Raw genomic sequence first — 13,290 nt, forward strand, 5'->3', positions numbered from 1 at the left:
GATTGTGCGATATACATATATACACTAGAAACGTATCGTAATAACAACTAGCTGGCGCTCGCCGCCGCGGCCGCCGCACCACGCGCCGGTCCACTTCTGAACGGAGCGGTAGGTAAGTCGGGGTAAAAACACTGCTAAAGTGGCTCAGTCGCGGTTTGAAATTGACACGCTGAAGTAGCTTTGCTTGCTTGTGATACCACTACCAGCTGTTGGCGTTTTCGCGCACACACCGATACAAGGGCGGATAATTGTCGCTTATTAGCCGTCGACGCTCACGTCATCCCGTCCGATCCGTCAGTCAGTCAGTCAGTGTTTGATTTCATCTTTCCCGGCGAACATTCGACGCGGTGACATTAAAATTTTGACAAAGCCACGGTTAATACAGCGGGTTTATCTTATCAAACGATTATTTTGATTTTATTTCCTTCTTCTTTACCCAGTCAGTTTGCTTGCTTGTTTCTGATTCATATTTCTCTTGCTTTATTTTCATTCATCTCTGGTGGCCATCATCATCCGCGCAACGAGCAGCAATATGCGACGAGTTCGATTCAAAGGTTAGTGCTGCATGCCGAAACGCTTGTGCGGGACGAAATTTTCGCAAAGACACCCAAAACGGTTGTGAAGAACCCTCATTATCTGCACCACAACCATCACCACCATCACCATCATCTCCATCACCACCAGAACCATCAGCATCAGCAACTGCAACTGCAGCATCAGCTTCAGCAGCATCAGCGCTATCACGCTGCAACAACCGGCGGCGGTGTCGGCGGTGGCAGTATTAGCAGCAACGTCAACCACAGTATCGTGAGCAGTGCTGGCAATCGGAAGGTGGAGAAAGTGATGAGCAATCTCAAGATCAACCGGATCGAGGTGAGTGATTTTCACGTTTGTTCACGTTGTTCGTTGGTTTGCTTGCTTACTACTGTTTGTTCGTTTGTTCGGTGACAATTCGACCTACAACTGGCTGCGTATGAAGTTGTCAGCTTCTATCATGTCATCAATAGTGTGTTACGTTTATTTTTGCTTTCTAAAATGCTCTCGGTAAGAGGTGCATTATTATGGACTTTAAAGCATTCGATCATGGGACTATTTTGCTCTCTTGAATAGGATATTTTGTTCTTGAATAGGACTTTACAACCTAGTTGGTGTAATGTTTTTACTCGTATGTTTTCATACGTTTGGCAGCGAATGTACTTCCGTGATCGAACTCAAACATATGATTGGTATAAAGTCTGTAACATGACCTAGATGTTGATCTGAAACCAATGTTTCATCCACGTTAACGGGAAATGAGCAGTTATTACCTTTTCATCAGAAAGCCCAATTTCGGTAGCAATTTTTGGGCCCAAAAGAGGGGCTCTGTTTTCAAAAATGTATTCACTGCATCGTTCTTGCCAATCTGAATACAGAGTATGTATTTTCATGAACAGAATTTTTATTTCAAACAAAAAAACTGCTTTTGAAATTCACAAAATCAATGGTAACTCATTTTACCTTGAACACCTTGGACATCGCTTCGTACGAAAATAGTGAATAATGGTGTAAATAAGAATTAGAAGTATGTTCATCAATTTTCTATTGATGTTGAACAATACTTACTATAAGTCTTGTTAAAATGAAAAATAAGTTGTCTTCAACCTCACCCATTTCTAGAATTGATACGTGCGATACGAGAATCGTACAATCGAAATTTTATAACAAAATTTTATGCAATGACAGTTGAATAGAAAATTGAGATGAAATAATAGACAAAGAAAGACATAAAAATGATTGTAAAAGCGATAGAAAACAAAGAAAATTATGTCATTTTGGTATGAATAATTTAATAATACAAAGTAAATTTGAACCATATCGCGAGACAAAATGTAAAAATAACTAGAATTTTAAATACTAAACCTGAAACAAGCTAAATTGAAAAATTAATAAAGTTGAATGCAATCCATTTCTAGGCGAAGTTAAGGTAAAACTGAATCAAACTGAACATAAATATCAGAAACCACAAAACATACATTTGACATAATGTAATAATATAAAAAAATAAACAAAACCGAAACCGAATAACAAGAAAAATCATCCCCATTCAACGCGACCTTGTTTGGTTTGCGTTTTGGTCGCACTTTCGTCCGGCATCCTTGCGACATGTCTGGCCCACCGTAGCCTGCCGACTTTCGCCAGTTGTACGATGGGAGTCTCTCTTCAAGCATTGTCTGTAGCTCGTGATTCTTACGCTTCCAACACTTTCCGGTATGTGTCTAGTAGCGTCAAAACTTCAATTTTATCTTCAAAATTATCTAAGTATTGCCACTAGAGAGAACCTGGCCAAATACCGACGAGCTAGGAATCAGTTGACCACGATCCTGAGGAAGAAAAGGCGCCAAAAGGAGGACAGAGATCGCGAAGAATTAGAACAACTATTCCGCGCTAATGACACGCGCAAGTTTTATGAGAAGGTGAACCAAACTCGGAAGGGCAACACACCGAAACCTGACCTGTGTAGGGACGAGGGAGGGAATCTTAGCACAAACGAGCGCGAGGTGGTCGACAGATTAAAGCAGTTATTCGACGAACACCTCAATGGCGAAGGCGCAGAAGGAGGCGGATCGGAAATTAACCTAGGAGCGCCCATGGAAGATAGTAATGTCCTAGCACCAAGGGTAGCCAAATTCTAGGCTTTGCAGATGACTTCGGTATCATAGCTAGGAACTTTGCGACGGTGGAGGCAATCTATGCCGGCCTGAAAGCGGAATCTAGGAGAATTGGGCTAAAAATAAATGCGTCGAAGACCAAATACATGAAAGGAAGAGGCTCAACGGAAACAAACGCGCGTCTCCCGGCACCAGGAACAGGGGGGCCCAACGTGTACGATGGCTGGACCAGGTCGAAAGCGATTTGCGACTTCTGAAATGACTAGGAAATTGGCGACGAGTGGCCCCAGACCGAATTGAACGGAGACGAGTGCTTGAAACAGCACGAGCCACCCCAGCTCTATGCTGAAGAAGAAGAAGAAGAAGGATAGAATTGAATCTATAATATGATCAAATTTAGATAAAAATAAGATGAAATTCAGCACAATTTAACCAAAACAGTGCAAAAATAAATAAACTTTTGTAAAATCTTTTTGCCTAAACCATATAAAGAATGAAAAACTAAAAAATCTAAAATTAAATTTCAAAATTAGTAGGTAAAACCTTATATATTTACTATTCTGGGCGACGATCTTGGGCATCTGTTCTCCAATCTCCTCGGACTCCAGCTGAACGTACGTCGTCCTCGGCAGCGCATATACAGGGTGTTAGCCATTTGACAATAAAAGTCCTTCTATAGAAGGTCAAATCTCATTGTTGCGTTCCTCGAAATTAAATTTGAACCTTATAATCTAAACATGCAAAACATTAAAAGAATTAATCTAAATCTTAAATCCTAATAATTATTCTACTTAAAACTACATAAATGCATACCGCTTATATACCTTACTCATTATATATATACAGTAGAGATTTGTATAACGCGGATTTGTAGAACGCGGATTTCTATAGCGCGGGTACCACGATATTTCTATAACGCGGTTTTCCGCGTATAACAAATACACGTAGCATATGGATATTGAGTTAATTGGGGCTAAACTCGAATTTTGAGCGATTTTGAACAGATACGACCGTGTTGTCTTTTAAGAAGTTGTAGAGCATATAACAGTTGACTCTCTAAGTGATATACGGAAACCACAAAGTTACGGGTTGGCCTGCTGGAGGTTCCGGAATATCCGTTGAAATTTTCGTATTGGTAAAGTTGGTTAAAATTGGTAAAATATTTTTGAAGTAACTAAGGACGGGTAATTGTTACAAAAATGTAATAAATAAGTGACCTTAGGAAGCCGTAAGGTGGTCCTCCGGAAAATTCAGAATATATCCTGAATATTTTGAGTGTAATTTGTCTATAGTTTAGCCTACTAGTCTACTAGAAGTATATTTCGACTATTTGTGACTCAATTTGGCCGTTGGATGGTTCACCGGGAGAAAATTGCCTGAATTGGTCACCGAAAATGCAAATGTTTTTAATTTGTAACAGTTCAAAATGAAATGGAATTTCAGCAATCCTCAACTAAATAGGCCGCTCACGACTCGACATGGCCGCCAAAACGTTCACTGGAAAATTGCTGTCAAAGTGTACAATAAGTGAAAATTCATTTTTTTGAAACGATGGTTCTACAATTGAGGAAGGGACGGTAGGGGAAAGAAATGAAATTTTTTTTTGTGAAGGAGGGGAAGAGCGGAAAGGAAGGGGGGGGGGGGTATTGGTAGCTATGCTTGACAAGTAGTCATTAATATATATGTATGACCGCATTTCAAGGTCAAGACTAAAAACTTGAGATTAGTCTATGAAAATTCATGTTGAAGTCCGCGCTACAATTTGAAAAAGCTTTGAAATAAAACATTTTGGATTCAGAAACAGAAATGATGCTAATACTGCAAATGTTCGCTGACAAATAAACGAGGTTATTTCGCAAGTTTGTTGAAATTACCAATTTCGTTAATGTAATTAGATAGATGTGGTATAGTAAACTGAACTACCGGTAACATTTACCATATTTACAAATCTAATAGCAAATATATCAACTTTTGTATAAGCTCTTCACCAGGTATTGCGCTCTTTTGGGAAAATTTTAACAAAAATCTAACCAGCGTTGTTAGCCATGGCCATTCCGCAATCCACGTTGACGGTATCTAATATTTTTATGGGTTTTGCCTGAGAAAAAGTGAGAGAAAAGTATTGTTGCTTTTGTTTTCACCTTTTCCTGGGCAATTTAGAATGGAGCTTCTTGTAAGAGCGAACAGGCTACGAAAACTTTGTTGCTTTCGTCAACGCGATAAGCAGTTCGATGCCCTTGATCATCAATTTTAATCATTTAATGTCGGATCTTTCGATGCATTTTATGGTGGCCAGGTTGAGTCACAAACCGCTGAATTTATATTCCTATTTCGCATTGTTCAATTCGAGGTTGAATGAACATAATTCCGAACTCAAAGAAAAATTTTCGCTCGTTGACCACTTTTACGGATATTCCGGATTTGGTCCGGATTCGGATGGCTTCTCAATATCACGAATTGTTTACTTTACTTATATTACGCCAAATAATAAGCCATAGGGGCCTGCCACAAAAGACGATCATTAAGACTGTCGCAGTGGCCTTTTAACCCAATGCCCTTCTGGCATACAAAAAAAAAGCCATAGGGACTTTAAAAAGAATTTTGAAGCTATGAGAAGACTTTACAGAAACGAAAATTTAGCGGATTTTCCGGAAGCTCTGGAAGACCAAGAGGGGATTTTTCTGTCTCACCAAGCAGCTGTAAGATGGAAAAATATATACTTGACATCTTTCCCAAAGGAACCATAGTCGTGTGGATTCAAAATTTCGTAAAATTCGGGTATAGCCCCAATTAACTCAATTTCCATATGCTACGTGTACTTGTATAACGCGCTTCATATAACGCGGTCCCAATTATCCGCGTTATACAAATATCGACTGTACATTGTATTCAAATCAATCTTACACTCAATATAATACAATACCAATCAATCTCAGCTAATACTAAAGAGAGCAATAAATGTTCAGTACGATAAAGATCACGGAGACAATCGCACGTATCAAATTCGTTCGCTGTGTCAATTCACGTCCCCTTCTTCTCGATTCACTTAACCGAGCAGTTTCGGTTAACTGGAACCATATCGCCGACCAGTTTCGGCAAAGAACAAACACTCATTTAAAGTTATTAAACATGTTTGATTTTTAGTTTTCTTAAATAAGCTCCACTACAAAACGTATCGTTTTGGATGTTGAATTGCTATCTGAAAACTGCCGGAATTCATACATCACGCATAGCCCACTAGGTCACCGCGTGCGACGGACACGAACTAATAGTGTATGAAACACAACAATGGAACAGACTTCTCGGGTCTTTCTAGGACGTTTCTGACAAACACGATTGCAGCATCAAAATGTATTCTCCGGCAGAACTCGCAGGGATTCACCTTTGCTAACTTCAACCTTTGTGTGTAAACTTCTGTTCATTAAGTTACACAATGGAAGGTGAATTCAGGAACATTCACGACAACGCACCGTCGCTTCCGAGAAGGAACATTGTTTTCAACGAGGCTTCGAGGAGAGCAGCATCAGCAAGTTGCGTCAGCGATTGACCATGCATTTTTTTGTTAGAAAGAAATTGTCAACGTAAACAAGATGGCATCCGAAGTACAGTTTAGTTGTTCTGTGAACATGGCTGAGATGGGTTAACTTATACTATAAGTTTTGAGGATAAGTTTTTGTTGTTGTTTTTCATACATGTCAAATCGTGTCCGTCGCACACGGTGATCTAGTGCGCTATGCGTAATATTGATCGCAGAATTATGTGCTCAAAAACCCCAAGCACTCGCCGATCAGTTTGCTTTAACGTCCATAATTCATGTTTCTACAGGGCCACCGAGAGGATTAGTGTTCTGTAGAGCGCCAGTTTTGTGCGAATTTACAAACTACGAGACTTTAGCTAGTTGCGTAATCTGTAGAAAGCCCGATTCGCGGCAGCAATTCGTCTTTGCTCTTCATGGCTTACATCGTTGTCACATGTTGCGAGCGTACCAAGGTATATAAATACCTCAACTACATCATATCATTTCCCATCAAGCTCCTTCTCGACACCAACACCGTTTGGACTCCCACCTTCCCTACCAGCAACACCATGTACTTCATTTTGGGTGTGTTAATGGCTAGTCTCAAGCTCGTTGCTTCTGACTAAAAGGCCTAAAGGTCTGTTCCATTGCTCAACGGCTGATATCGATGATATCAAACAGATTATGAGTCTGCAAGTTGTACTCCCAAAACTTGTCTGGTAACTGACGCAAGGTAAGCAGCTGATCTGTTGTGGAGTGACTTTCACGAAAATTAGCTTGGTACTCGCCGATGAAGGACTCCGCTAAGAGTCTATAGTCTACAGGATAAGAGAAAGCACCTTATAAGCAGAATTGAGCATTGTAATGCGTCGATAGTTCTTCCGGCATTTGTTCTTCCGCCTAGATCCCAACAATGATCCGGTGGACTGAATAAACCGCTCTCTCCCCGGTTTTAGAAGTTCAGCCAGAATACCGTCCTTCCCAGTAGCCTTGCCGTTTTTTCAGCTAACTGATTCTGGTTGCAGCAACTCAAATTAGCAACTGAAATTAGTCATATACGGGTTGCCGCAACAAACCAGTTGCAACTGTGCTAGTATGGCGTTTTATCGGTAAGAAAGATGCCAGCACTCGATGGCAACTAGCATTTATACAGGTCTTAAGGCTTGTTCGTAACAAAATCTGGACACCTCAATTTTGCAATAAAACAAATTTGCTAGAAGTTTAATCCAGGAAACAATTTTATATCATTTATGTGTGTATCGTTAATAATTTCCAAACAAATTAACATTACTTATTTGGTCTGCATGAAAAATTGGCGAACTTTGGAGTTTATCCTTGCCATGAGGGTCAGTGCAGACTTGTTGGCAACCAATTTAACTGCGTTTGTCCAAGATTTTCGGAATTTATCTATAGTTGTTGCTTGTTGTTTGTGCTGGGACAGCTCTCTCTTCACCAAAGCCCAATACCGCTCGATGGGGCGTAACTCTGGACAGTTAGGTGGATTCGCCTCCTTCGGTACAATATGGACTCCATTAGCATCAAACCATTCCAAAGCATCTTTGGCGTAGTAACAGGATGCCAAATCAGGCCAAAACAGCGAGGGTACATCATGGCTATGTAGGAACGGTAACAATCGTTTCTGCAGGCATTCTTCACGGTATATTTCCTTGTTAACCGTTCCCGTAGTGATGTAACTTTTGCTTGCTCGACCACAGCTGCACATGGCCTGCAATACTAAATATTTTTTGGGGAACTTAGCTTTCTTCTTTGTCCTAAAATGCTCTGCAACGCCATTCCGTTTCATGGCAGTATAAAAAGACATACCAAGAAGCTGTTTAAAGTCTGCTAGGACATACGTTACATCGTCCATTATAACGGATGGAAACTTCGTTAAATATTCGCGATAAAGCTTACGAGCGCGTTTTGTGGCCGCAATATTTTGCTTATCATTACGGTTTGGTACAGTCCTCACCTTGAAAGACTTCATGGCTTGTCGTTGCTTAGAAGTGTGCACGAATGTAATCTTTGTTTTACCTTCGCATCCTTGTGGTGGTTCCTCAGATCCGTTTTTGTTCCACTTGCCTCCTTCCTAGCTGTTGTCAAGCGAGTATCGAACGATTTTAAAACACTGTGAACAGTGCTTGGATGATATCCAAGCTTTTTGACCAGTTTTCTTAGCGAGAGATCCGGATTTTCATTGCGACCGCACGCAATTGCTTTTCGCACCTTCGCTTCTTTCGACACCATTTTACACTGAGCGCGTGTAATATAAACAAGTGATATATTTTCAGAAAGAACAGACGTACGTCTACCACCCTGCAAAATATTTCACTCATTGTTAACAAAAATATTAAACCAAAACGTAAAATCAAACGTCGATCAAAAAAATTCAAAAGACAAAAGTCAAATATTCAGGGAAAATTTTAGTCAAACGTAAAAATCAGAATTTGAAAAGTAAGAGCCCAAAGGTAATAGAAACTCAAAACTCGGAAGGCAGCAGCTGAAAGTTACAGGTCAAAAGCACTGTTACGAAGCCTACACTATCCTACTAGCACGGTTGTTATAAAGTAGTTGTGGTAACTGAATTATGACTAATTTCAGTCGTTCAGTCAGTCAGTTCAGTCGGTTGCTTCAACTAAATGGACCTAAAGTGTGCTACTTGGGTAGTGTGGTTTAATTTTCTCACACACGCGTACCCGTTCTAACGACCACGCCGGCTTAAGCATCCCTTTCAGACTTAGGTTCTTATTTGTTCATGTACTGCGACGAGTTTTTGCGAGTGTGTATTTAGCTAACAGCTACGGTCGTCGTTTCACTCGTCATTGCAGCTCGAGCAATGATTCGCACTCCCACCCGCGTGTGGAGTTGAGGGCGTTAAATGAACCATAAAAAAGTAATGCAAAATCTGTATCCTAGTGTACCTCTAGTCCTTACGGGCAGCTGTCTGTTCACGAGTTGTTGGCCTAGTGAGTGGGCTATGCAGAAAGACGCTACGATGCTGTGCGTTCGCGAGTGTGCAGGTAGCAGAATGTCTGCACACAGCAACGGCGGTTGTTTGTTGTACGCTTGCATCAATGGCATAGGCGTTGGTTATGCTTCTCATATTCACTCGAATGAAGGCAGGCATCGTTTGCCTCTCGCTAGATTTGCAACATTGGTCAAAAGTCGAAGATTAAAGTTCGAAAGCCAAAAACTCAAAGTCAAAGGTTAGAATTCAAACTGCGGAAATTAAAATTGAAAAGCCAAAAGTCAGAAGTCAAAAGTCGAATGTTGTAAGATAAATATAATGTTAATAATCAGAAAAATAGTAGGTGTTTCACAACCGGAGCCGTTTAACAACCAGAGACGATCCCCTACTTTTTCTCTTTGGTATATCCTGAAATTTTACTTGTGTAAAATGTTTCACAACATTTTGAACCAGAAATCATCATAAAGATCATTGTCAATGTCATTTTTACTGCCGATAATAACTGCGTTTCTTTTACTTATTATATTGATCATATTTATTTATATGTATCTTTCTCTCCCTTCGTCACCAGGAATGGCTCGAAAAGCAGCCACTCGACGTCGCCGCCACGGCCCCGTTACTGCCCGGTTCCGGTCCCACAACTGATTGCGAAGCATCCGGCGAGTACACCGATTCCGATTCGATCACCCGCGACACGGACAGCTCGGAAGGGTTAGCCAACTCCGTCGCTACCTGCTTGCAGGGTAACGACGCAGCAACGTCGCAGGAAATGCTAACCGACAACGTGTACCCCTCGGAGATGTCAACCGTGTCCAACGACGAAGTCGAATCGAAGAACAATTCCAACTCCAACCCGTCGCTGGTGAAGCGACGTGTCAACAAACCAACCGGTGAACGGCCTTGGTCGGTATCCTGTATTTCCCAGCTTAACACCTCGGCGGTTGAAATAAATCAGTATGGCGAGCGGCTGGAGAAGCACCAGAACCAGCGGCTGATGGCGAGTTTTTCGATCAGCGAGTCGGCTCTGAATACGATGTCCGCCATGCGGGGCACGATGAAGCCGACTACGGCGACGACGGCCAGTGCCGCGGCGATGATGCTAGCGGCCACAAGCAGCAGCGGTGGGGGCAGCCAACAGCCGCTGATGACGAAAAGCACCGACAGCAAAAGTTCACTGAAAAAACGAAAGCTACGCTCCAGGAGAAAGGTGAGTAGCAGCAGGGTGGGTGGCTTTATGCGAGGTCTTTATCTTAAGCGGGGCATTTTGCGATGATAAACAAACAGAAACGGTTGTTTGATAAGACTTGAAATGACTGCAACTGTTCGACCGAAATAAGCATCTGAATATTTTGCAATGCGTCGTAGGTGTTAATGAAATGCTGTCTGCAGTAGAATGTGTTGATCACGATGCATTCGTTTTAGGAGTGTCTCTTCAATCGAACCAGTGCTGTTTGTTTGTTTATTAATAAAAGAAATTACAGTCGAAGTTTACTAAATTCAAATTAAAATTCGTGTAAATATTCATTATTCCAACAAACTTTGTCGATTTATGATCTCATCCTTTAACAAGTCCTAATGATCTCAACAAGCAAATTGAATCACGATTACACTTACAATTATCGCTTCCCTCTCCTCTTCCAGAATCGCATAGACGAGTCCGGATCCGACGAGTCGCAGCCTCACACCCAGCAGTCTTCTGCATTGCATCTTCTGCAGCACTCGTTAATTCTCCAGCACCAGCAGCAGCTGCTTCAACAGCAGCAACAACAACAACAACCATTAAGAGAAATTCAACTTTCAGCCGGAAGTAGCAGCGGCAGTGGTCGCCAGCAGCACCAGCACCAATCCGGTGGCAATCATCGGGGAAGCCTGCTCAAGTCCGAGTCCTTCTCCGGTCGGATTCGACTATCGGACGACTTGGTCACGCTGTCGTCCCTGTCCGGCTCGTCTGGATCCCGCAAATCGTTCTCTGCCCGGCAGACGACGAGGGGAACGACCATGACGACAATGTTGGCCACGGTTACGACGAAGAAATCGGCTCCGGATAGCGAGGAGGACCAGAACCAACAGCAGCAGCAACAGTCGGCGGCATCGATGCCGAAGCCCAACTTCAAGATCGGTTCCAGCGTAACGCGCGCTCGCTGTGGTAGTGTCAATCTAGGATCATTAGCCGCGCTGGCTAATTATAATCTAGATGGGGTAGAGCGAGCCGGCGAAACGGATCAGAATGGCACAGGAACAGGCACGGAGGAGATGAGTAGCTTCTCGGAGCAAGCATGGGATAACTACCAGGAGAAATACATGAGCGAACCGTACTCGGAGGATCGCGACACGGACGCGGCACGGCGCCTGCTGGACTTCGGCGACGACTATCGCAACTTCATCGACTCGCAGTCCGACTGTGCGTCGTCCTCGCTATCGGCAGCCAACATGGACTCGCTGTCACCGCCACGCTTTCGCAAGAATGACCCGCTCGGCAAGAGTTCGGAGCCGAGTGCGAACTCGCTGAACCGGCGGAAGCGACTGGACGAGTACCGGATGGACGATCGCTACAGTGAGTAGATTGAATGATTTATTTGTGCTTCTGTTTATTCGTAATTTTTGGCTCAAATCCATAGTTATCAAGTAATTTATTTTAATTATGAATTATCGAATCCGAGATTCGCATACGTTTTTGGAATTAACGAAAAAGAATTTAGCTGCGCATTACTGGAAAAATGCCAATGCGTGATTTTAATTAAAGTTCACTTTCTAATCGTGTTCCAATATTCAGGTTAAATTTTTAGCAAAGTTAATCATCAAGCATAAGCTGCGACACAATGGGTTTCCCATGAGTGCTTCTCTGGTTTGTTTATAGAAATTACCACAAAATGTGAATTTTGTGTGAAATTTTGACTTTGACCAACCCAGCTGTTGTGTGAGGCCTTTATTGGAATCCCGTTATTTGACGTCCCACACAAATTGATCCAGTGGATTGATATCGGTACTCCTATGGAATCATACTTCCTTCTAGCAATGCTCTGGGACATTATCTGTGCCCCACTCGCGCATTTTTTAGCATTTGAGATAAATGACGGCCAGCAACTATTTTCTTCACTCTGGGATCGATTTGAGCTTACATATGGCACTGGATAAGCGGCTCCAAGTCGTAAACTCCAAGAAACTGTGCAGTAATTGTCTCTATCGTGGCCACTACGTTCGAGAGTGTAGTTCAAGTCATTGCTGCTGAACATTTAAAAGGAAGCACCAAACTGTGCTACATCCTGGATTATCAATATCAAACTCTGCCTCTGTGCCTCTCTGCCTCGTGTCGGTGAAAGATTGTAACGAGTGATTGCATATGGCGAGAGCCCTTCTGGACAACAGATTGCAAGCAAATCTTATTTCAAAGAGGTTATGTCAGATTTCGAAGTTACCCAGAAAGGCAAGAAAGGCGGGAGTCGGCAGTTCGCGTGTGTCTGCTTCAATCGGTTCCCGTACTACAGATTATTCGACGCCGATGGATTTTTTTGAGGACCAACCTTCAACGACGATTCGGCAGTTGGAATCTTCCATCCGACATGATCTTGGTAGATTCAAGTTTTCATAAGCGAGCTCCGATTGACATTATTTTGGGCTTGGAATACTTCTTCCAGTTCTTGGTGCTAAATCACGGTAGAGTTCAAATACAGCACGTAAGCGAAGGGCTTCCACTTTTCGTCAACACCGTGTTCGAGTGGATTGCGGCTGGCAAAGCGGATTTAGGAAGTATGAATCCTGTTCCTTGCTGCCATGCGACGGTCAATACAACTACTTAAAAAATGCTTTTTTGAACCATTGAAGGACTGCAAGACGCACCAAAGCTGGCTGAGGAATAAAAGGATTGTGAAGAGCACTTTCAAACCACATTTTTTCGTGACTCTACGGGACGCGGATGGTGAAACGAAGGTTATGGCGGTGAGAAGACTTGAACGGCGATTGAGCAAGGATCCGGGACTACGCAGGCGATACAATGAAGAAACGAAAGCTTATTTGGATCAAAATCACATGGACATCGTTGCTGAAGAGGAGCTGAAGCGCGATAAATGGATCGCTTTCTACTTACCTCACCATCATGTCTTCAAAGTGGCGAGGGCGACAACCAAGATTCGGCCGGTTTTGGATGGTTCAGCCAAGTC

General features: G+C 42.5%; 1 protein-coding gene across 1 annotated transcript in view; it reads left to right on the forward strand.

The window, feature by feature from the left end:
* LOC128743759 (klarsicht protein) overlaps nt 1–13,290 on the forward strand; it is a 505,034-nt gene that overhangs the window by 463,784 nt on the left and 27,960 nt on the right. Inside the window, exons 8-10 of the mRNA XM_053840420.1 lie at nt 529–873; nt 9,705–10,340; nt 10,775–11,687. Of these exons, the coding sequence (XP_053696395.1) occupies nt 529–873; nt 9,705–10,340; nt 10,775–11,687 (1,894 nt within the window). The remainder of the gene's footprint in view (nt 1–528; nt 874–9,704; nt 10,341–10,774; nt 11,688–13,290) is intronic.

This window comes from Sabethes cyaneus, chromosome 3 (genome assembly GCF_943734655.1).
Source record: "Sabethes cyaneus chromosome 3, idSabCyanKW18_F2, whole genome shotgun sequence".
Lineage (NCBI taxonomy): Eukaryota > Metazoa > Arthropoda > Insecta > Diptera > Culicidae > Sabethes > Sabethes cyaneus.